Here is a 25,902-nt window from a genome sequence, read left to right as displayed (position 1 = left end):
TGGTGTGTCTGTGTTCATCATGTTCAGTTACTCTCCCCCTGTGACGTAATTATGTTCATGTGTCAGCTGGGCCCATGTGTTGCCACTTCCCTCATTGTCCTCCTGTGTCCATTTAGTCTGTGTGCTCTCAGTCTTTCTTTGTCAGGTCGTCCGTTGTATTCACCCGTTGTATTGCTCCGTTGTTCCTATGTCTCCGCTCCAGGTATCCCTGTCAGTTCGTTATGTTTAGAGTTTTGTATGTTTCGTTTTAGTTCACCCAGTTTAGATCATTGTTTAGTTTTCATCGATTCCCTATTATATTTGTACCCTCGTTTCTTGCCTTAATAAACGGCTTGTTTTGTTATTCATATCTCATTTCGGTCTGCGCTTGAGTCCTTCCCTGCAACATACGATCTGCCCTAGCCAGACCGTGACATAAAGTTAATTTAGGCGTAAACAAAGTGTCAAACATACTTAAGTAGAAGGACTAATGTTTGTGTTAACCCTCAAATGGGCTGTACAACATTATATAGGGAGACAAAAACAGAGATTATCGTAGCCATCGCTCTCTCGCATGGACGTGGCAGTCTTGCTGTCTGCTGCGAATCCTCCCCGTACCTCCGTGACCTCATCTGGTATCTGCTCCCTCCTCTGTAAGAGTCACAGACTGACTCAGTGTGGACTCTCAGAGTCTCACTGTGAAGTTGTGGCCTCAGCTCTGAAGTCCAACCCCTCCCATCTGACAGAGCTGGACATGAGTGGAAACTACAACCTCCAGGATTCCGGGATGAAACTTCTGTGTGCTGGACTGGAGAGTCCAAACTGTGGACTGGAGACTCTGAGGTGAGTTCACTGACTGCGGCTGTTGTTGTTTTTCTATATTTCAGGTCTTTGATTGATGTTTGAAACTTTCTTTAGTTCCCAAATGTTCAGGATGTGTCTGAAGACAAATGTGAAGAAGTTTGAGTGCTTTCAGAAATGTTGTCTTTCCAAACGACTGAACAACAGTTTTTCCTTTTGGCTCCAAACAGAAGTGACAGACTTGAGCAGGGTTCATTTAAAGGCTGACAGAAGTGGAGTGGTGACGGGGAGATGTTTGACAGGACAGTGTTTCAGCCTCCACAGGTTCATGTTGTGCTCCATCAGTCAGTGAAGATGAAGTCAGTGCTGATGAGGCTGTAGAGTGTGTGAGGGATGTGAATGAGGATGATGAAGATCTGATGATAGCAGATAAAAACAGGCTGCAGAGACTTTGAGCCATACAGGGCACACAGTGTGTGTACAGAACAGCTGAAATCATTATGGAGGCCTCACTGGGATATGGAAGCATCACAGTACAGCTTCAGTGAAGCATTAAAGTCTCTGATATGAGATGAGAAATGAAGCAGCCAGAGCTTTTTCATGAGTGGAAATCCACTGTGACTGTGAGCTGCTGCTACAGCCTCCAGATTAGCCAGCAGCTCATCCTGCTCAACATTTTCTCACCAACTTTAATGGAAGTGTGATGTTTTCAGCTGGAGTGATGGTCAGGGTGGCCTCCCTCTCCTCTTTTTCTCCTCTTCCTCTTTCATTTGTAAAGCCACTTCTGCTGCTGTCATTCATTTGGAAGTCCTGTAGCTGAGTTTGGGAGAGACTAACAGCCTCGGCAGCAGAGGGGAGAAAGGCTGTAACACCACCACTTTACTCTGTTCTACCTGTCACATCATTTTATCAGGAAACAAATATGCTCATGTTTTTACTATGTTTGTCTTGAAGATGTAAGAAGATGACATGGTGCTTTTTATTATTGTGTTGGTTTGTTTCCTGTCTCTTGGATGGAGCCCAGCTGTGCGTGGCCCCTGGGCCTGTGGTCACAGTGTGTGCTGGATAAGCCGGCCCAGGATGAGGCCAAACTCACATGGGATGAAATGTCTGTCACATAATTGAGCTTAGTGTAGTTTCATTTCTGCACAATTTAAAAACAACCAAAACTTTGTTCTGTCTTTTCTATGTTATACTGTAGACTTTCTTTGATACTGTATCCAAAAGGAGCAGCTTTTACTTTGAAGGGGAGCCGTCTCTGTTTCCTCTTCAGGTTGGATGATGGAAGCAAATGAGTGTGTGATGTTCTTTCAGTGTTGCACTTTGTAGACGCTCCCTGAGCACTGGTCTCACAGCCAGCTGCACATAGAGACCAGTGTTGTTAGTCCAGGTCAGAAGATGACTTGTTGGAATGAAAATGAGCTTGTAGTTTGTCTGCTTGAATAATGTGACTGGAAAAAGGTGTTGGACTTCAAATATGTCCATTTCTTTCACACTTCACCTTTAAAAGTGAAGCCTTGTGGTTCCTGGAAGGAAAAACACGACTTTTTCAAGTCTTTGTCCTGTTTTTTATGAGAAATGTACGACTTTAATGTGAAACATTCAGAGTTTTTTCTCTTGTTGTGTTTGTTTGAAGCTGCTTCCTGTTGGCTTCAGCTGTTTGGAGTTTCCATTTTCTAAACTTCTCCATTCTGAACCTTCTTCAGCTCTGAACAGATGATGAAACACTGAATGATTTCAAGCTCACACTTTGTCTAATAAACTTACATCTTTCATTCTTTATACAGATTGAGGAACTGTGGTTTGTCAGAGATCTGCTGTGATTATCTGGCAGCAGCACTGAAGTCCAACCCCTCCCATCTGAGACAGCTGGAGCTGAGCTCCAACAACAACCTGCAGGATTCAGGAGTGAAGCATCTGTGTGGTTTCCTGGAGAGTCCAGGATGTGGACTTGAAACTCTGAGGTCAGTCAGCATGTTTTAGTTGTGCTGAGATGAATATGATGTGAAAGTTGTGCTGACACTAAACTGCAGACATCAGGCTGATATTATACTGATCCACACTGAGGATCTTCATGGTAAAGTCTGTTTTCTTCTTCTCTGGTTTAGTCCATTGACTGCAGCAGAACAATGTTCACATTTCAAACAGTGAGACTCAACGTATGGCCCATGGCCCACACGCGGCCTGCCCACCTTTCCTGATTCAGAGAGAGGGGACCCTGATTAACTGTGTAGTGTTCTTCCTCACAGTTCTAAGTATCAGACACAACAATGAATAATCCACAGCTGACTGTCTTTAGCAGGTCAAAGGTCACGGCACACAGCAGACAGTGGGAAATATTATAATTCTGATCATTTATCAGCACATATCCATATGTATAAAAACAAAGCTGACACTGTGAGACTTGATCAGAGGTGTGATCATCACAGCAGAGGCCTTTGTGTCAAAGTCACTGAGGATCAAACAGAAACACATGAAGCAGATTTTCCTGTTCTGGCTTTTTATAGCAGATAACCTTCAAAATATTCTGCAGTCTGATAGGTTTGTAGCTTGAACCCATCCGCTGGAACGTTGAAGACAATATAATTACACTGCAAAGCAAGACACAAGTAGGCAAAGTTCTTCATGTTTCTCGTGCACGGGAGAGAACCGGACAGGCGCCGTTCCCTCGCCTGACCCCAGTTGCTCTCCTCCGTTCTCCCGTACCACTGTTCTTTTATTGAGGTTACATGAATATGCATAGGTTCATTAACATATGACATCTACATTCACACAAAGAGTACCTTGCCTGTGTGTGTGTGTGTGTGTGTGTGTGTGTGTGTGTGTGTGTGTGTGTGTGTGTGTGTGTGTGTGGGGTCAAGATGTGACCCTGTGAAGACTCCCCAAAGCTGGTGCCAGGACGTCTGGGTCCATCTAACAAAAGGCTCTTATACTTAAACAGATATACGTGTGTTTGCTATACCATAAATCAATAAGAAAAGATAAACTCTCCTAGGGAGTGTGATTTATGCCAGGACACTCTAAAGAGGAATGAATGCACTCCCTTCTACACAGAGTTGTTACAGACCTCCCAGGATGGGACATTCTTTCAATCTACAATTGATTATATACTTCTAAGCATATATGAGTAAATGTTTCTAAGCATAAATGACAATCAACAATACAAAACCTATCATTCCCCCCTTTTGACCTTTATGCTAGAAAAGTTCCCAGTTATGAATACCTCATGTCTGACAGTTTCAATGCAAACATTCTTATACTCAGCATTTGTCAAATCACCCTAAATTACTGAAAAAATACACAGTTTAACAAATGTATTAGCAGTTATCCCATTCATTGATCTCATCTCAGGGCAAACTGCATCCTACAAGCAAACAAGAAATTGTTAATTTAATAGTGAAAATAAGAAAGTAACATTTTCAAAAACATCTCACCTTGGTGATGCTTCCTCCGGGTGTGCACATCACATGTCTCCCTGCAGAGTGGTTTGAGTTCTGCAGGGCGTCATTAATGTCTCTTCCAGTTGTTTCCATCACTGTCCATAGGACCAGAGTCCAAATGTATATAGAATAAACATCCAATCATACCAGTTGGTTTTGTTGTTTGTCAACATGGGTCTCAGCTATTTCCAAAGCTGCAGACCTCATAGGAAACTGCTGTTATCACCACCATAGCTTCTGGTTCCTGTGCTTTTCACAGAATCATGATGTCATCCTTAGACTCCCTCTGCGTTGTCGATGGAGCTTGGCACGCCCCCCTCATCCCTCGAGTTTTCCTGTCCCAACGCTGCTTGCTGTGGGAAGTCTCCTCTTGATCTTCTGGAAGCTCAGTAGCGCAGCACACTGTGTGATGTCTGCTGTGCTGAAGGTGATCTCTGATCCTCCTGAAGCCTCTCTCCTGGCCTCAGCTCCCATCTTGTGGACGATCCTCTCAGGCACTCCTTCTCGTCATGGATAATCCTGATTTTGGGCCGGCTGGATCTGAATTGGCCTCTGGAACTCCCCCTTGGTACAGCCCTCATTCCAACGCAGTTTCATGGTCCTTGCTGTGGCTCCAAGGTCTGATCTCATGATGGGCCCCAACCAGCTTGACCTTTGACCTCAACCACTGCCTGGGCTATGCCTGGAATGTTTCTCGCTTCTCACTGCTGCACCTGTATTTCAGAAAGACTTCTATTTGGAGAGCATGTCAACAATCATCAAACCACATTCTTTAGTTCAGTGAACTTCACTTATAGATCATCAAAGCCTCATCTGAACATGGATGCACCACTTGCATAGGTTTAATACTTGTAAATAAACGGCTAATCACACAAATCACTGCAACAATAATAGTAAACATTGTTTAATGTTACTTCTGGACCCCACCTCTTGACGCATGGACACTCTCATGCGTCAACTCACCAAACCTGGATCCCTGTCTTAAAAACTGGCTCCACCAGGAGCCTGCCTACACACTATCATGGCCTGGAAAACAAGATCTGGAAATAAAATCAAACTTCACACTTATAAACAATTGTATCATAAGAGTAATAAGCAGTCAGCACGGGCAAGACAAGTGTCATGTGCAGGTTTTCCCAAATCATTAAATCACTATTATTACCATAATTCGCCGCAGACATGGATCATCCCATGTGCTCAGTTAACATTAATGTAATCAGTGACTTCTCTTAAGCAAAGTCACTCAACTCAACAATCACTATGAGCTCAATAGCCCATCTTCAACTATTCCATAAACACTGAATCCCTTATATATTTTTCTCATGTCACTTGTCTGCTTCCGCTGACTCCTCTACATGCAGTCTCAGAAAAACAAACATTAGCAATACACGTTGATCATCCTGGTGGGCAGGCGTCAGCCATCCACATTCCAGAGGTGCCATAAAAACACCATAAAGTTAGCCATCCCTAGCCGTGGAAAGAATGTCATTCACATATAAACCCAGAAATCCTATAGTAGAAAAACATTAACTAATCCTCTTATAAATCACATGATCAATCACATGATTAATCATCTGCTGTAAAAAGAAATGTAAATGTTAGCACTGCGCAGGTGTGTACACTTTCTCACAGTAATGTTTGTGAGCAACACAAGTTAGTGAATGACACACACATAGTAAATTCACAGACAGAGAATTTAAACTAAAAAAGGTTAAATTTTCAGAGTTCACAAACATAAAAAAATGGCATTTAAAGGGTTAAATCATCACGCAACCTCGAATGTTGCTGTCATCTTTCTGCTCCTGTAACAAAAAACACATAAATTCATCCACCCTTTTGTCCTGTCTAGGTGGAGGTTAACCTTGAGTCGTGGTCAAGTCCTGTCAGCTTTTACCAGTCAGTCAGTTTGTTTTTATTTCCATTCATTCATTCATTCATTCTTTCTTTGCTGATAGTGGAACCCGTCGTCGCATTTAGTTTCCACTTCCAGCAAAATGACGTCATCTCAAAAAGAAAAAGAACTTTAGATCGGATTACATCGCTGAATCCTTTTTAGGCCGGGACTTTCATTTAATATTGTCCCAATAAGTGGCTTTCTCCAGAGCCCATTTTAATGTGGAGAAACTCACTTGGCTTTCTCAACAGGTCGTATAGCACTTTTAATTCCTGATGTGCAGATCTGCTTAAAGAAAAGAAATAGACAAACAAAATCAGTGCCTGTTCAAAAGATAAAAATGAAAAATAACAAAGATTATCAAACCAAACTTTCAGTGCACTGTGAAAGTATCAAAATAAAAAGGCCTTGTTAAGTCATGACACAAACTCCTCATCAACTTCACAACAGGAGAAGAATCATCAGTTAGATTCACTCCAAACCAACCATCAGCTGCACAACACATAACATAACCCTAATGTCTTATTAGCTATGAGTTTAATCACCAGGTCTGTGCTCTTCACTCATTTAGGCCACAGATCTATTTTATTCAATTTTCCTTTTTCCCTTCATCATAAAACATGTGACATGCTGTCATGCACTTCACAAAAGAAGTTTGTTCTGACGTATTCAGAGTTGTGTATCTAGGTACAGGATTCACTCGCACATCAAAACAGGAAACTCAGTGTTTTAGAGTCTCCACTCAACACACAACAACTCCAACACATCCCATTCACTCGTGCTAGAATTCAGTCACCTTTCATTAATCTAAAACCGATCAACTAATTTGCATACCAGCTATTAACCAATAAAGTTGACAGGACGACAGAAAAGCATGTTCAAATTAGTATCACAAAAGACAATTTCCCTCATACAGCAAATTACTTGTGCTGCATCAATCAAGCAGGAAGCTTCTCCCAATTTACTATATTAACAACTAAATTTATTGTCTGATCACTGGTTGGTAAAACCAGGATCTTTTTTCCCACAAAAGTTAAATTGTTGTCCTGCAACCTAGAGAGTCAATTTTTTGCATTGGATAAATTCAGTATTTAATAACAAGTGTCTGCTAAATTGACACTATTTTAACACTGATGAAAGATAACAAGCTGATTTCCATTGCATGTGTGTTTGTGTTATTAGGCAGGTTTAATGCATGTCTGTGGAGCTGCATATCCAGCAGAGCATGTTCTTAAAAGCTGCCTTTCCTACACACTTCTCTGCTATTATTTAATCATTTCTTAACTAATGTGCTGTGAGTCCACTGGTCTTTGCATCACACTGTACACTTGTATCCTGTACCATCTTGGACAAGATGATAAACAGACTCACGCTTAAGATGTTGTCTAATCTTCATGAGTCATTTTGTGTTTGTATTAGTCGGGTTAATACATGTTCTGTTTTTATGTATCCTTTCATGTACCTTCCCCCTTTTTTCTGAAACAGGTTACCATCGGCAACCACACGGTGTGTTGTTAACCCCTTCTACAAATGCCCTCTTGTAATGTGTAACACTTTGTGTATGATTTTGTGTTATCTCTGGTGCATATTATCTGCATGTGTGGTGTCACTTTCCATTTTCTAACAGTACACTTGCATACCTCAGTGCTTGTCTTCCTCCCCCTTATGTGGTGGTCTGGACACTGTGTCAATCCTCCACTTCCAGGCAGTCGCTTGTTTCCCTGAATTCCTTAACCTAATTTCATTGCCCACACTAAAACAGCAGCCTCAGTCCTCTTCTGCTCCTTTCCTTCTCTCCCACTTTTCAGTCCAGTGGCAGTCAGTTTTTTTTTCAGCTTTGTCCCGTGTCTCTCTTTGTCCCACTGTCTCTTTTATTGCCATCTCACTCCAAACATGGCAAATGTCAAACTCAGACAGTCTTCTCAAAAGTCCTTCACACACAGTGAGGTTGCAGCTGGCTGGAAACGCATCTCCATCCATCCAATCTAGATGGTGGTTCTTCTCTTTCTGATGCCGTTTGCCCACAGAACTGCTCAGAACTCTGGTATTGTCTCTTGGACTCCTGTTCACTGTTGATGTTCATGCTCGTGCTTCTGAAACTGCACTCGGTGTCTTCAGGGAGAGATTAGTTTCCTTGGAGCTTGCTTGTTCAGGGTGAGGATGGGAAGCTGCAAAACAATTCAGCCAAAAAATTCTGGCTGGGTGTTTCTAATTTTTTCTAATGATTTCAACCTATAATTTTCTTCCGACTGCTGCCCGTGGAGAATTGATTCTGGTCTGCTTTTCACCTGGAAGTGACAAACTAAGACATTTTCATTATTATCATCGCTGCTTAACCAACACACATCTCTCTCTCTCTCTCTCTCTCTCTCTCTCTCTCTGTGTGTGTTTTTGTGAACAATCCTTTCTTAAAAGCAGAAAATGAAATTGTGGTTATTTTTGGCTGATCAACACAAAACCTTTTTCCCTATGATTATTTTTCATCTACAATATAAATTCTTTCTCTTTTTCATCTGCATAAATAAATCACATGGCTGATGATACAATGGTGATCCATAAATATGATCACCAGTTTATTTAATTATTTTTAACCCAACAAAACAAATAAAGAAAAACATGATGTTGATGCTACACACACGAGTCAAGGTGCAGGAAAACTGCTCACGGAAACGCTGCACACTCATAGCTCTGTTTCCCTCTCTTTGAGTAGTTCTCAGACAGCTCTTGATCTGATAATGTGTAGCTTGCTCATCAGCTCAGAAGAAAAAAAACCCGCAACACAACATCACACAGTAGTTGCATGCTCTGCCCACAGCGGCAAAGTCTTACACTTTCATATTCAATAAAGCTTCTCCATCACGTACTTTTAGATGTTTCATACAGGGTTCAGCATATTAGTTGTTTTCACAGGTGTGCTCTATATCTCAACAATGGCTCATAATAAGACGACAGTCTTTCACACAGGTCAAGTGCCTCTATGCACTTCATTAGTTCAAATATTTACCTATATCACTTCAGCTCATATGTCATTGTACTGAATTTGAGCAACCACAAGCTTAATGTAGATTACTTTTAACAACTATCCACCTCAATTACGTCTATGGTCTGGCACACAGGCTGTTGTCGATCAGGGCAAGCTAAAGAATAAACATTTTGTGTCAGCAAGGGGTGGGGGAAAGCCCTTCACCAGAGCACATCTTAAGTGCTGCTGATGTGGCAGGCCTTCTCCACACGCTCCTGGCTGCTTATGAAACCATGATAACAACAACAGTCGGTGTCACAGACCACGTGTTCTGCTCCGCACACACTCACACAACAACAACAAAAATGACGACGACAACAATGACAACAACACAAAATAGGCCTACTCCGGACTCACACCAGACCGCTCGGGACCCTGACCCAGTTGTGGGACGCTCACCCAGTCGCGCGACAAAACCCAATGAAGGGACGCTCGGGACACACACCCAGGGCGATTTCAAAACCGGACACTCACCGGACGCTTGGGCCCTTGGGCCCTTGGGCGATTTAATCAAAACCTCTTTTTCAGGACACTAACCCAGTTATCGCTCCACAAAGCAGCGAACTTCTCAACGCCTCACAAAATGGCGGAGACTGCACAATGACACGGTTATAGAGTCGGCCTCTTTAAACTTACTTGGTGTTGCTTAGCGTGTAATATCAGCCTCGAATCCCGCCGATCGCCATTCATCGAGGAGAAAGGACAGACCGCGAATCCACAGGAACTTCCTGGCTGACGTCAGTCTTTCAGCGTGCCTCTCCTCCCCTCGGTGAATGCGATTCCAGGGCTCCGGCATCCAAGGACCAATTAATGATAGGTTCGTAGCTTGAACCCATCCGCTGGAACGTTGAAGACAATATAATTACACTGCAAAGCAAGACACAAGTAGGCAAAGTTCTTCATGTTTCTCGTGCACGGGAGAGAACCGGACAGACGCCGTTCCCTCGCCTGACCCCAGTTGCTATCCTCCGTTCTCCCGTACCACTGTTCTTTTATTGAGGTTACATGAATATGCATAGGTTCATTAACATATGACGCCTACATTCACACAAAGAGTACCTTGCCTGTGTGTGTGTGTGTGTGTGTGTGTGTGTGTGTGTGGGGGGGGGGGGGGGTCAAGATGTGACCCTGTGAAGACTCCCCAAAGCTGGTGCCAGGACATCTGGGTCCATCTAACAAAAGGCTCTTATACTTAGACAGATATACGTGTGTTTGCTATACCATAAATCAATAAGAAAAGATAAACTCTCCTAGGGAGTGTGATTTATGCCAGGACACTCTGAAGAGGAATGAATGCACTCCCTTCTACACAGAGTTGTTACAGACCTCCCAGGATGGGACATTCTTTCAATCTACAATTGATTATATACTTCTAAGCATATATGAGTAAATGTTTCTAAGCATAAATGACAATCAACAATACAAAACCTATCACAGTCCATCAAAAACTGAAGCAAACCATGAATCAACATGTGAACATGAGCTGATGCTGCTGAAGGGAAGCAAAGTTACAGAGGTTTGATTACAGACACAGCTGAGAGTTTGTAATCTGTCATCATTTTAAAAGGTTTAAATTTCTTCAGTATTGAACAGCAGAAATGAGGCTTTGTTTTCGGAGGCCGACAGCAGTGAACACAACAGCAGACTGGTGCGTAATAAGCAGTGAATAATGCAGGAAACAGATTTTTGACGGTAAACTGTTCTTGACGTACACTGAGAGAGAGAGAGCTGTGCAGGAAGTAAAGGTCAAAGTCAGAGAGAATTCATGACGATGTTCATCAAACGTAAAGCGTAGTTTGGATCTTCTTCTGCTGCTGGTTCAGTCAGTTTTGGTTGGAGACAGATGAAACCTGCAGCTTCAGGATCTGTGAGCTGTCCACTTTCAGCCCCGACGGCGTGTCCGTGTACGTGCTGTTGAGTGAACGATCCACGCTCTGTGTTTCCATCTTTGTGTGTTTAGCTGCTCTCATTTACTGTTTTATCTGCTTGCTTGTTGTTGAAATACTTTTGGGAGCTTTAACACTGGGATTGCCAGGCTTCTACCGTTCTACCTTTAAAAGCCGGAGAGCAGTCAAATGCTGGAAGTGGAAGCTAAATTGGCTAGTCATTCATATGTATATTAGGTTGTTACCTAGGAATTCTGGAGGGAGGGGAGTGGGGGTGAGTGATTGAGGGGGTGGGGGAGTGAAGTGTTTCAGTTTGCCATCTTAGGGAGAAATCAACACATGTCCTTTGTATGTCCTTTGTTGCTGACATTTATTGATGAAAACAGTACAAAAAACCAACCATTTGTACACATATTTACAAATAATGATAAAAAGTGAGTGAGTACATTTCAATATTCTCAGCAATCACTCACAATCCTGGCACTGCCACGGTATCTGTCGTCTGCATTTACCACATGTGTACCTGTAGCAGTGAACACATCGCACAGTGGCCTGATTCTTTTTTGCATCTGTGTTTGACCTGACACGTGGCCCTTTTTCCGCGGGGGTCTAAGGTAGAAAACCAAAATGACTGCTCTCCGGGGGTCTAAGTGTTAACCTGAGATTCTGGCAAAATACATTTATATTAAAAAACGATTCAGGATTGAATGAATCAACATCGCTTTATTCAAATTAAAACCATTTAAATAGCAAAATCCATTTTTTTACACCCGCCTCTAATGCTGGGTAATGTCAGCTGGTCCATGTGCAGCTGGCTGTGAGGCTCAGGGAGCGTCTACAAAGTGCAACACTGAAAGAACATCATCCATAAATCAATCAATCAATCAATCTTTATTTATAAAGCACTTTTCATACAGAGAAAATGTAGCACAAAGTGCTTTACATAGTTAAAAGCAGCCCACCCCACCCTCCAACTCACTCCCCACACTCTCAATACACATATATCCCCCCACCCACACACACATACACACACGCGCACACTTAAAGAGTAAAAATTGGGCTGGGCTCGCATGAGCCAAGTGAGGAAACACTATAACAGGGAGCCGTCTGCACCGGGAGCCGGTCACAGACCGCAGCCTCCAGGCTGGGCACACAGCAGGAGGGAGGCAAAGGAGCCCCCCAGCCAGGCTGAGAGGACCCCCAGAGACCCAGCAGCCACGGTCAATCACAGCCCCGGTGCAGAGAGCGCCCTCCGAGGAAACACTGGAGATATGACGCAATACGATATATACAGGGTAAAATGATAAAATAAATAAGAACAGGATACAATATAAATATAAATAGAGTAAGAAGATTAAAAATGAATAAGAATAAAATCAAAAAATATTAGGTAAAGCCTAAATTAATAATAGAATAACAGGATAGAATAAATAAGCATAAAATAAATAAACGCTAAGTAAAAGCTAAATTAAAAAGGTGGGTCTTGAGCCTGTTCTTAAAAACATGTACGTTCTCTGCGGCCCTGAGCTCCTCCGGCAGGCTGTTCCACAGACGAGGACCATACCTCTGAAAAGCTGCCTCTCCGTGAGTATGTGTCCTGACTTTAGGGACAATCAAAAGGCCAGTACCAGAGGACCTCAGGGTCCGTGAGGGTTCATATGGTAAAAGCAGATCTGAGAGATAAGAAGGCCCAAGACCAATAAGACATTTAAAAACCAATAAAAGAACTTTAAAATCGATCCTGAAACACACGGGGAGCCAATGCCGCGATTCTAAAACCGGTGTACTGTGGGCCCGCCCTCTGGTCTTCGTCAGCACACGAGCTGCCGAGTTTTGCAAGAGTTGTAAAGTTGAAATATTCTTCTTAGGAAGACCAGAGAGCAGGGCATTACAGTAATCAATGCGACTGGTAATAAAAGCATGCATCAGCATCTCTGTGTTGGCCCGAGAGAGAATAGGGCGGACTCTGGCTATATTTTTTAGATGATAAAATCCAATTTTGGTTACATGTTTAACATGTGGGATAAAACCAAGCTCAGAGTCAAAAATAACACCCAGGTTTTTCACTTGTAGTGAAGGACATAGTGAAAATGCCTCTAATTTAGACAAGAGTTTCTCTCTCTGAGCCTCAGGACCGACAATTAAAACTTCAGTTTTGTCCTGGTTAAGCTGTAAAAAGTTTTCTGCCATCCAAGATCGTATATCTAAGATACAGTTAAAAAGGGCATCCATTGGTCTGGTGTCATCAGGAGACACGGAGATGTACAGCTGCGTGTCATCAGCGTAACTGTGGAAGTTCACTCCATGCCTCCTGATGACACCGCCGAGAGGCAGCATATACAAATTAAAAAGTACAGGGCCTAGAACCGACCCTTGAGGCACACCACATGTCACTCTATGGATCTTAGAGGAGCATGTATCCATACTCACCATAAAAGATCTGTCAGAGAGATAGGAAGTGAAACAGTTGTGTACAGCACCAGAGTGTCACGAGTTGCTCTGAGGATCCACTCGCAGGACTCCGAAGTGTGTTGTAACAGAGACAGTTTATTCACAAAATCTTCACCAAGTGTATTTACAGTCAGTGCGAGGACAGTGCTATATACAAGATGTGCGAGGACGGGTTCCAGGGCTCCAGGGAAAACAAGGGAATCACACACACGCTCACGCCAACCTCTCTCCGTAGTGACCAGCCACCTCTTACACGCTCCACACAGGGAAACACGGGGACGGGTCCGGGGAATCTAGAACAGAGAGACAACGGTTACTTTCTGAGGCGGAAGTGTGGGAAACTAGGGCTTGACGTGTACTGACAGGAGTCTTCACAACAATCCAGCGTTGAACAGCTGATCTCCTCCTTCTGATATACCAGCTGGTCTGATGAGGCCCAGGTGTGCATGATCCGGGAGGGCGTGGGCCGAGAGCGTGAACCCGCCATGAGTTCCGCCCCGGCAAAACAGGGGAGGGGGAGAGAGATTGCTGATCAGTGCCTTGCCGACCCCGCAGGTCGTGACAGTACCCCCCCCCCCCCCCCCCCCCCCAACGGGAGCCCCCTGGCGACCCCCAGGCCTCCCAGGGTGAGCCTCATGGAACCGCCGAACCATGGCCCGGTCCAGCAGAGCCGCCCGCGGGACTCAAGAACGCTCCTCGACGCCATAGCCCCCCCAGTCCACAAGATACTGCAGGCCACGGCCCCGGCGCCTGACGTCCATAATCCGAGACACGGAGAAGGCCGGACGGCCAGCGACGACCCGGGCGGGCGGAGGGGGTCCGGAAGGAGGGCACAGAGGACTGGAACAGTGAGGTTTGATCTGCGAGACATGAAACACGTTGTGGATACGCATGGTCCTGGGGAGCTTGAGACGCACAGACACGGGGTTAACGATAGAGTCCACTTCGAACGGGCCAATGAAGGCGGGGGAGAGCTTTTGCGACTCCGTCCTGAGAGGCACATACCGGGTCGAGAGCCAAACCCTCTGTCCAGGTGAGTAGGCCGGCGCCAGGGACCTGCGGCGATCCGCCTGCCGTTTGTTCCGGTCCGCCGTGCGAAGAAGGGCAGCTCTAGTGGCCTGCCACGCGCGCCGACACCGCCGCAGGTGCTGCTGAACAGAGGGCACAAAGTGCTCACCTTCGATGGCAGGGAACAGGGGAGGTTGGTACCCCAGGGAGGCCTCGAATGGGGAGACACCTGTGGCCGACGAGGTAAGGCTATTGTGAGCGTACTCCACCCATGTCAGTTGCTCACTCCAGGTGGTCTGATTAGTGGACGTCAAGCAACGGAGAGCCGTTTTGAGTTCTTGGTTGGCCCGTTCCGCTTGACCGTTGGTCTGTGGATGAAAACCTGACGAGAGACTGACCTGGGCCCCCAAGGAGGCGCAGAACTCCTTCCAAACACGTGACGTGAACTGTGGGCCTTGGTCCGAGACCACTTCAGCAGGGATCCCGTGGAGGCGAAACACATGAGTTGACAGAAGCCGGGCGGTCTCCAGGGCAGTGGGGAGCTTGGGGAGAGCGACAAAATGGGCAGCTTTAGAGAAACGGTCGACAACAGTGAGGATGACTGTGTTACCTGATGACAGCGGAAGACCAGTGACAAAGTCAACCGCAATGTGGGACCAGGGGCGGCTTGGCGTAGGCAAGGGATGAAGTAGGCCGGCAGCAGGCTGGTTGACCGGCTTATTCTGGGCACAGGTTGGACAGGCAGCGATGAAGTCCTGGACGTCCTTGGCCAGTGTAGGCCACCAGGCGAACCGCTTGATGAAGGTGACGGTGCGATGAACGCCCGGATGACAGGTGAGTTTTCCGCCGTGGGCCCATTGTAACACTCGTGAGCGAACCAACGTGGGAACAAAGAGCAAACCCGGGGGACCAGTACCTGGATCCGGTTCCACCCGCTGGGCCTCCCGTATGGCAGACTCGATCTCCCATGACAGGGCTCCGATAACGCACGTGGGAGGGAGAATGGGAGCCTCACGGGTGGGGTCCTCTGAGGTGGTGAATTGGCGGGAAAGGGCATCGGGTTTCACATTCCGGGTGCCGGGCCTGTAGGTGATGGTGAAGCAGAATCTGGTAAAGAACCCACCTGGCTTGTCGGGCATTTAGCCGTTTAGCCGACCGGATGTATTCGAGGTTCCTGTGGTCAGTCCATACCACAAAGGGTTCTGTTGCGCCCTCTAGCCAGTGGCGCCACTCCTCCAGGGCGAGTTTGATTGCCAACAGCTCCCTGTCCCCGATGTCGTAGTTCTGCTCTGCAGGAGAGAGACGACGAGAGAAGTAAGCACAAGGGTGGAGCTTACCGTCTAGTTGCTGGGAGAGGACTGCTCCGACCCCTACATCCGAGGCGTCCACCTCCACGATGAACTGCCGCTTGAGATCCGGTTGTCTGAGGATGGGCGCCGACGCGAAACGTTTCTTTAGCCGGGAGAAAGCCTCCTGAGCCTGATCATCCCAGCAGAAAGGCACCTTAGGGGAAGTTAAACGGGTTAATGGCAAAGCAATCTTGCTGTAGTCACGAATGAACCTCCGATAAAAGTTTGCAAAACCAAGGAACCGTTGAAGCTGCTTACGGTTAGGCGGCGTGGGCCAGTCTAAGACTGCTTGTACCTTAGCTGGATCAGTTCTTAAATCGCCCCGTTCGATGATGTAGCCCAAAAATGACACAGTACTCACATGAAACTCGCACTTCTCCCCTTTAACAAACAGCCGATTCTCCAGGAGGCGTTGCAGGACTTGTCTGACGTGATGTACATGATCCGGGAGAGAGCGGGAGAAGATGAGAATGTCGTCAAGGTACACAAACACAAAACGATCGATGAAATCTCGGAGGACATCATTGATTAGACTCTGAAAGACAGCCGGAGCATTAGTCAGTCCAAACGGCATGACCAAGTATTCAAAATGGCCCAGGTGCGTGTTGAAGGCCGTTTTCCACTCGTCACCCTCTCTCATCCTGACTAAGTGGTAAGCATTCCGCAGATCGAGCTTAGTAAAAATGGTCGCCCCCTGCAGGAGTTCGAAGGCGGAGGATAAGAGCGTCAGAGGGTATTTATTCTTAATGGTAATGGTATTGAGGCCTCGGAAATCAATACATGGCCGAAGGCTTTTATCCTTCTTAGTGACGAAAAAGAACAGCCACAGGGGATGAAGAGTGGCGAATCAGTCCATCAGCCAAGGATTCATTAATATACTTCTCCATGCATTCACGTTCAGGTTGAGAGAGACTGTATAAGCAACTAGTGGGAAGGGGTGCACCTGGGAGCAAATCAATACTGCAGTCGTACGGGCGATGAGGGGGAAGAGAGCGGGCGCGGTCCTTACAAAACACTTGCTTGAGATCATGATACTCTGATGGGATAGCTGAAAGGTCAGGGGGGTCGTGTGGTAGTGGTTTAGCTGCTTTAACGGGAGTAGCTGCTGTCAAACAGGTCATGTGACACTCCTCCCCCCACCCCAGAACCCTCACCTCCTTCCAGTCGAGCACGGGGTTATGCTGGCGTAACCACGGAAACCCTAGCACCAGGGGCGTGAGAGGGGCTTCAAAGACATAAAACTGCAGCAGTTCAGTGTGATTCCCAGACAGCGTTAGGGACACGGGTTCAGTAACATGAGTTATGTCAGGAAGACGTTGACCGTTTAAAGCAGTGACCTGCAACAAGTGGGGTAATGCCTGTGTGGGAATCTTAAATTTGAGAGCCAGGGAAGCATCTATGAAGCTCTGCTCCGCCCCAGAGTCAATCAGCGCCTGAAGAGAGTGAGAGGCAGAGTGGACAGTCACTTTAGCGGCTAGCATGAAGCGTGGAGGAGAATGCGAAAAGGAGACCTCGCCCACCCGTATCCTCCTTTCTACCGGCGGGCGGGGTCTTTTGGCCGAGCAGGACAGACCTTGGCGAGATGGCCCTTGCGGCCGCAGTAAAAGCACTCACCGGATCGCCATCTATGTGCCCTCTCCTCCGGGGAGAGCTGGGAGCGTCCGATCTGCATGGGTTGCTCCTGCTCGTCGCCGCGGTCCGCTTCCCGATCGCTACTTCCGCTTCCGCCGGAAGCTGACTCTGCTCGCCCCAGAGGCCTCTGGGAACCGTAGTTGCTGGCGCGGTGACGCGCCCTCAAATGTTCATCTACCTTAACACATAAGGCGATCACCTCCGATAGAGTCTTGGGCAGCTCCCTCATTAACAGTTCGCCCTTAAGAACATCACAAACATTGTTCAATAAGGTACTTATCAGCGCAGGCTGCCCCCATCCCGTCTCCTCAGCCAGTGTCCAAAACTCCACAGAGAAGTCCGCCATACTCCGTCTTCCTTGTTTTAAGTTCAGCAAACGGTGGCCCGCTGCCTCAGCTCCGGTGCCCCTTTCAAACACACTTTTGAACTTTGAGAGAAAATCAGCATAGGTAATCTCCGGGCTAGTCCGTAATACTGCTTGAGCCCAGTTCAAGGCTTGACCGCGGAGTAACTGAACGAAAAAGGCTATCTTAGCTCCATCACTCTCATACGTTCGCCGCAGCTGCATAAATTGCAACGTAATCTGCGTTAGGAAACCAGCACACTTGTGGAACTCACCAGCGAATGGCTCCGGTGACGGTAGAGCTCGTTCCAGGGGTTCCGCGGAAGCGGGGGCTGGTGGCGTGGAGTGTTCCGGGGCTGGCGGCTGTGTGGGAGCAGACGAGGGAGGCATAGCGGGACCTGGCAGCGGAACGTGCTGAGCGAGAGCCTGAGTGAGTGCGATCAGCTGTTGGTTAATGTGTTGTAGCATCTGCTCGTGTCGCTCCAACATGACTTCGGGAGGAGGGGTGGGTTGTAGAGCCGAGTCCGCTGGATCCATAATATGGCTGGATTGTTACTGTCACGAGTTGCTCTGAGGATCCACTCGCAGGACTCCGAAGTGTGTTGTAACAGAGACAGTTTATTCACAAAATCTTCACCAAGTGTATTTACAGTCAGTGCGAGGACAGTGCTATATACAAGATGTGCGAGGACGGGTTCCAGGGCTCCAGGGAAAACAAGGGAATCACACACACGCTCACGCCAACCTCTCTCCGTAGTGACCAGCCACCTCTTACACGCTCCACACGGGTAAACACGGGGACGGGTCCGGGGAATCTAGAACAGAGAGACAACGGTTACTTTCTGAGGCGGAAGTGTGGGAAACTAGGGCTTGACGTGTACTGACAGGAGTCTTCACAACAATCCAGCGTTGAACAGCTGATCTCCTCCTTCTGATATACCAGCTGGTCTGATGAGGCCCAGGTGTGCATGATCCGGGAGGGCGTGGGCCGAGAGCGTGAACCCGCCATGAGTTCCGCCCCGGCAAAACAGGGGAGGGGGAGAGAGATTGCTGATCAGTGCCTTGCCGACCCCGCAGGTCGTGACACAGAGCCGCCCACCATGTGTTTCACTCTGTTTAAAAGAATAGCGTGGTCTACTGTATCAAAGGCTGCGCTTAGATCCAGTAGCACCAGGACTGAGAGCTTTTGGGAGTCCCAGTTACATCTAAGATCATTTAAAACCTTTAGGAGAGCAGTCTCTGTGCTGTGGTTCACCCTAAATCCAGACTGGAATATCTCCAGGATCTGTCTATCATTGAGAAAATCAGTAATCTGAGTAAAAACAAGTTTTTCTAAGACTTTACTTAAAAATGGTAAGTTGGATACAGGTCTGTAGTTATTAAAATCATTACAATCCAAATTGCTCTTCTTCAGAAGGGGCCTCACCACCGCCGTTTTAAAGGCAGCAGGGAAGACACCCAACTGAAGAGAGCAATTCATCATGCATAAAAGCTCAGCCTCAAAAAATCCATAAAGTGTTTTAAAGAGTGAAGAAGGGATTGGATCTAAAAGACATGTGGTGGGTCTCACTGTGGAGAAAACTTTCTGAAGGTTCTCAGCATTAACCAGGACAAAGCTGTCCAGTGTCTCCTCAGGTACAATCGAGCCCTCAGATGTGTTTAAAATCATATCACGATTAGATAAAATATCAGATCTGATGGCGCTGATCTTTCCCCTGAAGTGGTCTGCAAACTGCTCACAGAGCGAGTCTGTGGGGGTTCTTTTGGAGCTTTTAAAATCAGGGTTAAATAAATGATCTATGGTGGAAAAGAGGACCTTGGGATTATTTTTGTTAATACTGATTATTTTGGCGAAGTATGAATTTCTTGACTTCCTTAATGTATTATTGTACATTTTAAGTTGCTCGCAAAATATTTGATGGTTGATAGTATTATTATTTTTCCTCCATCTCCTTTCTGCTGCCCTGCAATTTCTTTTGAGTTTTTTGACTTCTTCGTTTCTCCAGGGTGATGCATGTTTTACGTTAATCATTTTGGTGGTGAGTGGAGCAACGGAGTCAAGGCTTTTCTTCAGTTTGCTGTTGAAATAACTAAAAATCAAATCGCAGGGTGCAGGTAAAATCACAGGGGGGCATTCGACTAAAACCCTGGTAAAATTTGCAGCCACTTCAGAGGTTAGATAGCGCCTCCTCACAGTTCGCACTGAGGTCTCCCGCTGAATAAAACTGGTGATGTTAAAAAACACACAGTAGTGGTCAGAGACAGCCAAGTCAACAACAGAGGACACGCTGGTGGACAGCCCATGGGTGATGACCAGGTCCAGATTGTGTCCTCTGTTGTGAGTCGGCTGCGTGACGTGCTGGATAAAATCCAAACAGTGAAGAATGTTTAAGAATTCTTTTGTTGCAGGGTCAGAAGGATTATCTATGTGCAGGTTAAAATCACCAGTTAAAATTATCATGTTATATTTTGAATGTATGTTTGTTAAAAATTCTGTGAATTCCTTGATAAAAGCAGCGCTGTCTTTAGGTGGTCTATAAATTGTGACAGATAAAACTGGAGGGCTGCTGAAAACAATAGCGTGGAATTCAAAAGTGGTAAAATGATCAAATAAAATTTGTTTGGTGGTGAGTGTGTTGTTGGCTAAAGATGCAGTCCCACCACCTCTCTTACCACTTCTAATAGAAAAAGAGAAATTAAAATTTGGTGGGGAGGCCTCAGTGAGAACAACTGGTGCATCCGAACCCAGCCATGTTTCAGTTAAAAATAAACAGTCAAGTTTATTATCTAAAATTAAATCATTAATAATAAAAGACTTGTTCGACATTTAAAAGTGCCATACTGGCTGAGACTGGTGGATTTTTGACAATAGAGTTGAATGGATGTTGATATTTTTGAAGAGGCCGGAGGTTATTAATGTTTTTGGAGTTACTGGATTTATGATAATTCTGTTGCTCTCTGTTTGTGATTATGACGGGTATTGTGTTGACTGTGGGAGAGAAAGGTCCTAGTCCAGAGTTTTGTGTATTACTGTTAAAAGTGGAACAAATATAGGAGCTGGGACCAGGGGAACATCAGTCAGTGGCAGACGGATCAGCAGGTAATGTCAGTATTAATAATAATATTGAGTAATAACTGGACTCTCATACAGCGAGACTCAAATGCCTTTAAACATCAGCTTATCCTGCTGATCCAAGTCCAACACTGAGTTTGTAAAAACATGTTTGTCAATCATTTTGTTTGGTTTCTGAGGAAAATGATTCAATAACTTGCTGCTAATACAAAACATTTCATCATATTTCCTCATAAGCCTCTTTTGTCTGACCATTTGATCCCATTTGAATTTGCAATAAAGGATCCACAGAGTTTGGTGACAATAATGACAGTAGATGTTTGTGTGAAAGTGCTGGAAGCAAATGAGTGTGTGATGTTCTTTCAGTGTTGCACTTTGTAGACGCTCCCTGAGCACTGGTCTCACAGCCAGCTGCACATAGAGACCAGTGTTGTTAGTCCAGGTCAGAAGATGACTTGTTGGAATGAAAATGAGCTTGTAGTTTGTCTGCATTAATAATGTGACTGGAAAAAGGTGTTGGACTTCAAATATGTCCATTTCTTTCACACTTCACCTTTAAAAGTGAAGCCTTGTGGTTCCTGGAAGGAAAAACACGACTTTTTCAAGTCTTTGTCCTGTTTTTATGATAAATGTACGACTTTAATGTGAAACATTCAGAGTTTTTTCTCTTGTTGTGTTTGTTTGAAGCTGCTTCCTGTTGGCTTCAGCTGTTTGGAGTTTCCATTTTCTAAACTTCTACATTCTGAACCTTCTTCAGCTCTGAACAGATGATGAAACACTGAATGATTTCAAGCTCACACTTTGTCTAATAAACTTACATCTTTCATTCTTTATACAGATTGATGGACTGTGGTTTGTCAGAGATCAGCTGTGATTATCTGGCAGCAGCACTGAAGTCCAACCCCTCCCATCTGAGACAGCTGGACCTAAGTAATGACTCCTGGTGGTTGACTAACAAGAAAAAGCTGCAGGATTCAGGAGTGAAGCATCTGTGTGGTTTCCTGGAGAGTCCAGGATGTGGACTTGAAACTCTGGGGTCAGTCAGCATGTTTTAGTTGTGCTGAGATGAATATGATGTGAAAGTTGTGCTGACACTAAACTGCAGACATCAGGCTGATATTATACTGATCCACACTGAGGATCTTCATGGTAAAGTCTGTTTTCTTCTTCTCTGGTTTAGTCCATTGACTGCAGCAGAACAATGTTCACATTTCAAACAGTGATACTCAACGTATGGCCTGTGGCCCACACGCGGCCTGCCCACCTTTCCTGATATTGAGACAGAGGGGACCCTGATTAACTGTGTAGTGTTCTTCCTCACAGTTCTAAGTATCAGACACAACAATGAATAATCCACAGCTGACTGTCTTTAGCAGGTCAAAGGTCACGGCACACAGCAGACAGTGGGAAATATTATAATTCTGATCATTTATCAGCACATATCCATATGTATAAAAACAAAGCTGACACTGTGAGACTTGATCAGAGGTGTGATCATCACAGCAGAGGCCTTTGTGTCAAAGTCACTGAGGATCAAACAGAAACACATGAAGCAGATTTTCCTGTTCTGGCTTTTTATAGCAGATAACCATCAAAATATTCTGCAGTCCATCAAAAACTGAAGCAAACCATGAATCAACATGTGAACATGAGGTGATGCTGCTGAAGTGAAGCAAAGTTACAGAAGTTTGATTACAGACACAGCTGAGAGTTTGTAATCTTTCATCATTTTAAAAGGTTTAAATTTCTTCAGTATTGAACAGCAGAAATGAGGCGTTGTTTTCGGAGGCCGACAGCAGTGAACACAACAGCAGACTGGTGCGTAATAAGCAGTGAATAATGCAGGAAACAGGTTTTTGAAGGTAAACTGTTCTTGAAGTACACTGTGAGAGAGAGAGAGCTGTGCAGGAAGTAAACGTCAAAGTCAGAGAGAATTCATGACGATGTTCATCAAACGTAAAGCGTAGTTTGGATCTTCTTCTGCTGCTGGTTCAGTCAGTTTTGGTTGGAGACAGATGAAACCTGCAGCTTCAGGATCTGTGAGCTGTCCACTTTCAGCCCCGACGGCGTGTCCGTGTACGTGCCGTCGAGTGAACGATCCACGCTCTGTGTTTCCATCTTTGTGTGTTTAGCTGCTCTCATTTACTGTTTTATCTGTTTGCTTGTTGTTGAAATACTTTTGGGAGCTTTAACCTGAGATTCTGGCAAAATACATTTATATTAAAAATCGATTCAGGATTGAATGAATCAACATCGCTTTATTCAAATTAAAACCATTTAATTAGGAAAATCCATTTTTTTACACCCGCCTCTAATGCTGGGTAATGTCAGCTGGTCCATGTGCAGCTAGCTGTGAGGCTCAGGGAGCGTCTACAAAGTGCAACACTGAAAGAACATCATCCATAAATATTGAGTAATAACTGGACTCTCATACAGCGAGACTCAAATGCCTTTAAACATCAGCTTATCCTGCTGATCCAAGTCCAACACTGAGTTTGTAAAAACATGTTTGTCAATCATTTTGTTTGGTTTCTGAGGAAAATGATTCAATAACTTGCTGCTAATACACAACATTTCATCATATTTCCTCATAACCCTCTTTTGTCTGACCATTTGATCCCATTTGAATTTGCAATAAAGGATCCACAGAGTTTGGTGACAATAATGACAGTAGATGTTTGTGTGAAAGTGCTGGAAGCAAATGAGTGTGTGATGTTCTTTCAGTGTTGCACTTTGTAGACGCTCCCTGAGCACTGGTCTCACAGCCAGCTGCACATAGAGACCAGTGTTGTTAGTCCAGGTCAGAAGATGACTTGAAGGAATGAAAATGAGCTTGTAGTTTGTCTGCTTTAATAATGTGACTGGAAAAAGGTCTTGGACTTCAAATATGTCCATTTCTTTCACACTTCACCTTTAAAAGTGAAGCCTTGTGGTTCCTGGAAGGAAAAACACGACTTTTTCAAGTCTTTGTCCTGTTTTTATGAGAAATGTACGACTTTAATGTGAAACATTCAGAGTTTTTTCTCTTGTTGTGTTTGTTTGAAGCTGCTTCCTGTTGGCTTCAGCTGTTTGGAGTTTCCATTTTCTAAACTTCTACATTCTGAACCTTCTTCAGCTCTGAACAGATGATGAAACACTGAATGATTTCAAGCTCACACTTTGTCTAATAAACTTACATCTTTCATTCTTTATACAGATTGATGAACTGTGGTTTGTCAGAGATCAGCTGTGATTATCTGGCAGCAGCACTGAAGTCCAACCCCTCCCATCTGAGACAGCTGGACCTGAGCCTGAACAAGCTGCAGGATTCAGGAGTGAAGCATCTGTGTGGTTTCCTGGAGAGTCCAGGATGTGGACTTGAAACTCTGAGGTCAGTCAGCATGTTTTAGTTGTGCTGAGATGAATATGATGTGAAAGTTGTGCTGACACTAAACTGCAGACATCAGGCTGATATTATACTGATCCACACTGAGGATCTTCATGGTAAAGTTTGTTTTCTTCTTCTCTGGTTTAGTCCATTGACTGCAGCAGAACAATGTTCATGTAACCCTCTCAAGGTTATCCACTGCTGTTCAAGCCAGTGATTTAATGTTTAATGTATGCAGTACTAATTCTATCCAACAGGGGGCAGTGATGGCGCTATAGTTTCCTGCGCTGCGTTATGCGGCAAGAAGAAGAGCTGCAGCGGAGCAGATAGCCAGCAAGCTAGAAGAAGAACACACAGAGCGCATGGAGTACCGAAGAGAATAAAAACCTTTCTTCTAAGTGTTAAGGTTTTTATAGTTATAGACTATTAGGATTTGCTTACCACGCATCCCTTTTTTTTCCCAGTTGTTTTTTACTGTGTTGAGACATAGTGCGAGAGACAGTTGCTGGATACTCGATCGGCGATTGGAAGGCGAATCCAGTGGGGTTTTTTCCAGAGACTTATCGCTCCACCCAGGACGGCGAACGAGGATTTTACTCATCTTTGCAGATAAGCACTGGGCTTATTCACACACACACACTACCCGGGTAGATTGACAAAGTTTTTCTCAGAGCTCTGAATTTATTTTATTATTATTCTTTTTTTACTTCGACACCATATTTTACTTTTTTCCTTTTCCTCACCAAACCAGAGTGGTTGGTGGAGGTAGAACTGTGACAAGAGACATAAATGGACTAATATGGAAACTGAACTGACTGATTGAAGGGGGGATTATATTGGGTTTTTGTCTCATAATTGTTGTTAACATTCTGCATATTATTGAAGTTGCTGATGAGACTGTTATGTGTTGTGTTGTAATAAATGCCATAGAGTGTTCTCTACAAGACAGCATAAGGAAGTGTCTAGTTTTCTTGTTCCTCTTCTCCTCATTGAAAGTACCTAGAATATCCATGTCCCTAAGTTAATCAATTACGGGATCGATTACAAAAGTTGGCGAGCCAGGCCAGGAGGAGTAGATGGAAAATTAGTTTGAAAACACTTCCATTTAGCTGATTTTTGTAAGTCTTTGTTTAAAATTTCACAGCTGTTGATTATTAAGTGTTACCGTTTTTCACAATGTATGCAGAACAGGAATATGGTACTGATATGAAGAAGTGTGTATACATTGAAGGAATTACAGCAAAAACTACTGATGATCAAATTACTGAATTTTGTATGCAATTTGGCAGTGTTGACAAAGTTCTTAGAGTAAGACAGACAGGGCAAGGTACTGGTGTTAAAGCCCTGGTGGAGTTTGAATCTGAAGAAACTGCCATAAAGTTGGCTTCCACCCTCCCTCTGTACCTTCCCAGCGTTTCGAACCCAGACATTATGTGGCGTGTAGATGGTGCCTGTAAAACTGCTCAGTCTTCAAAGACAATGTCACCCACACTTTGCCCACGCCAACAAAGTGACAGTTCGGGCTCAGAAAATGAACCAGATTCTGATAATAGTTGGACACCCCTGCTACGTAGACAGACTGCAAAGAATAAAGAGATTGAAGAGGTTGTAGCCGAAACCGCTTCTAAAGTAAAAGGACAGAGAATGGTCTCCAAGC

General features: G+C 44.9%; 1 protein-coding gene across 1 annotated transcript in view; it reads left to right on the top strand.

Moving 5' to 3' along the window:
* Positions 1-553: 553 nt before the first annotated feature.
* The window catches only part of LOC147336525 (NACHT, LRR and PYD domains-containing protein 1-like), a 44,747-nt gene continuing 19,398 nt past the window's right edge, over positions 554-25,902 (top strand). The window contains exons 1-3 of the mRNA XM_086286198.1: positions 554-822; positions 21,717-21,914; positions 24,075-24,248. Of these exons, the coding sequence (XP_086142324.1) occupies positions 554-822; positions 21,717-21,914; positions 24,075-24,248 (641 nt within the window). The remainder of the gene's footprint in view (positions 823-21,716; positions 21,915-24,074; positions 24,249-25,902) is intronic.

The sequence above is a fragment of the Aulonocara sp. 'chitande type north' Nkhata Bay genome, linkage group LG3 (assembly GCF_057382095.1).
Source record: "Aulonocara sp. 'chitande type north' Nkhata Bay isolate Kocher_YH1m ecotype deep benthic linkage group LG3, A_spYH_male_GT1.1, whole genome shotgun sequence".
Classification (NCBI taxonomy): domain Eukaryota; kingdom Metazoa; phylum Chordata; class Actinopteri; order Cichliformes; family Cichlidae; genus Aulonocara; species Aulonocara sp. 'chitande type north' Nkhata Bay.
Note: the sequence above shows the minus strand (reverse complement) of the source record. Positions and strands in the feature narration are given on the sequence as shown.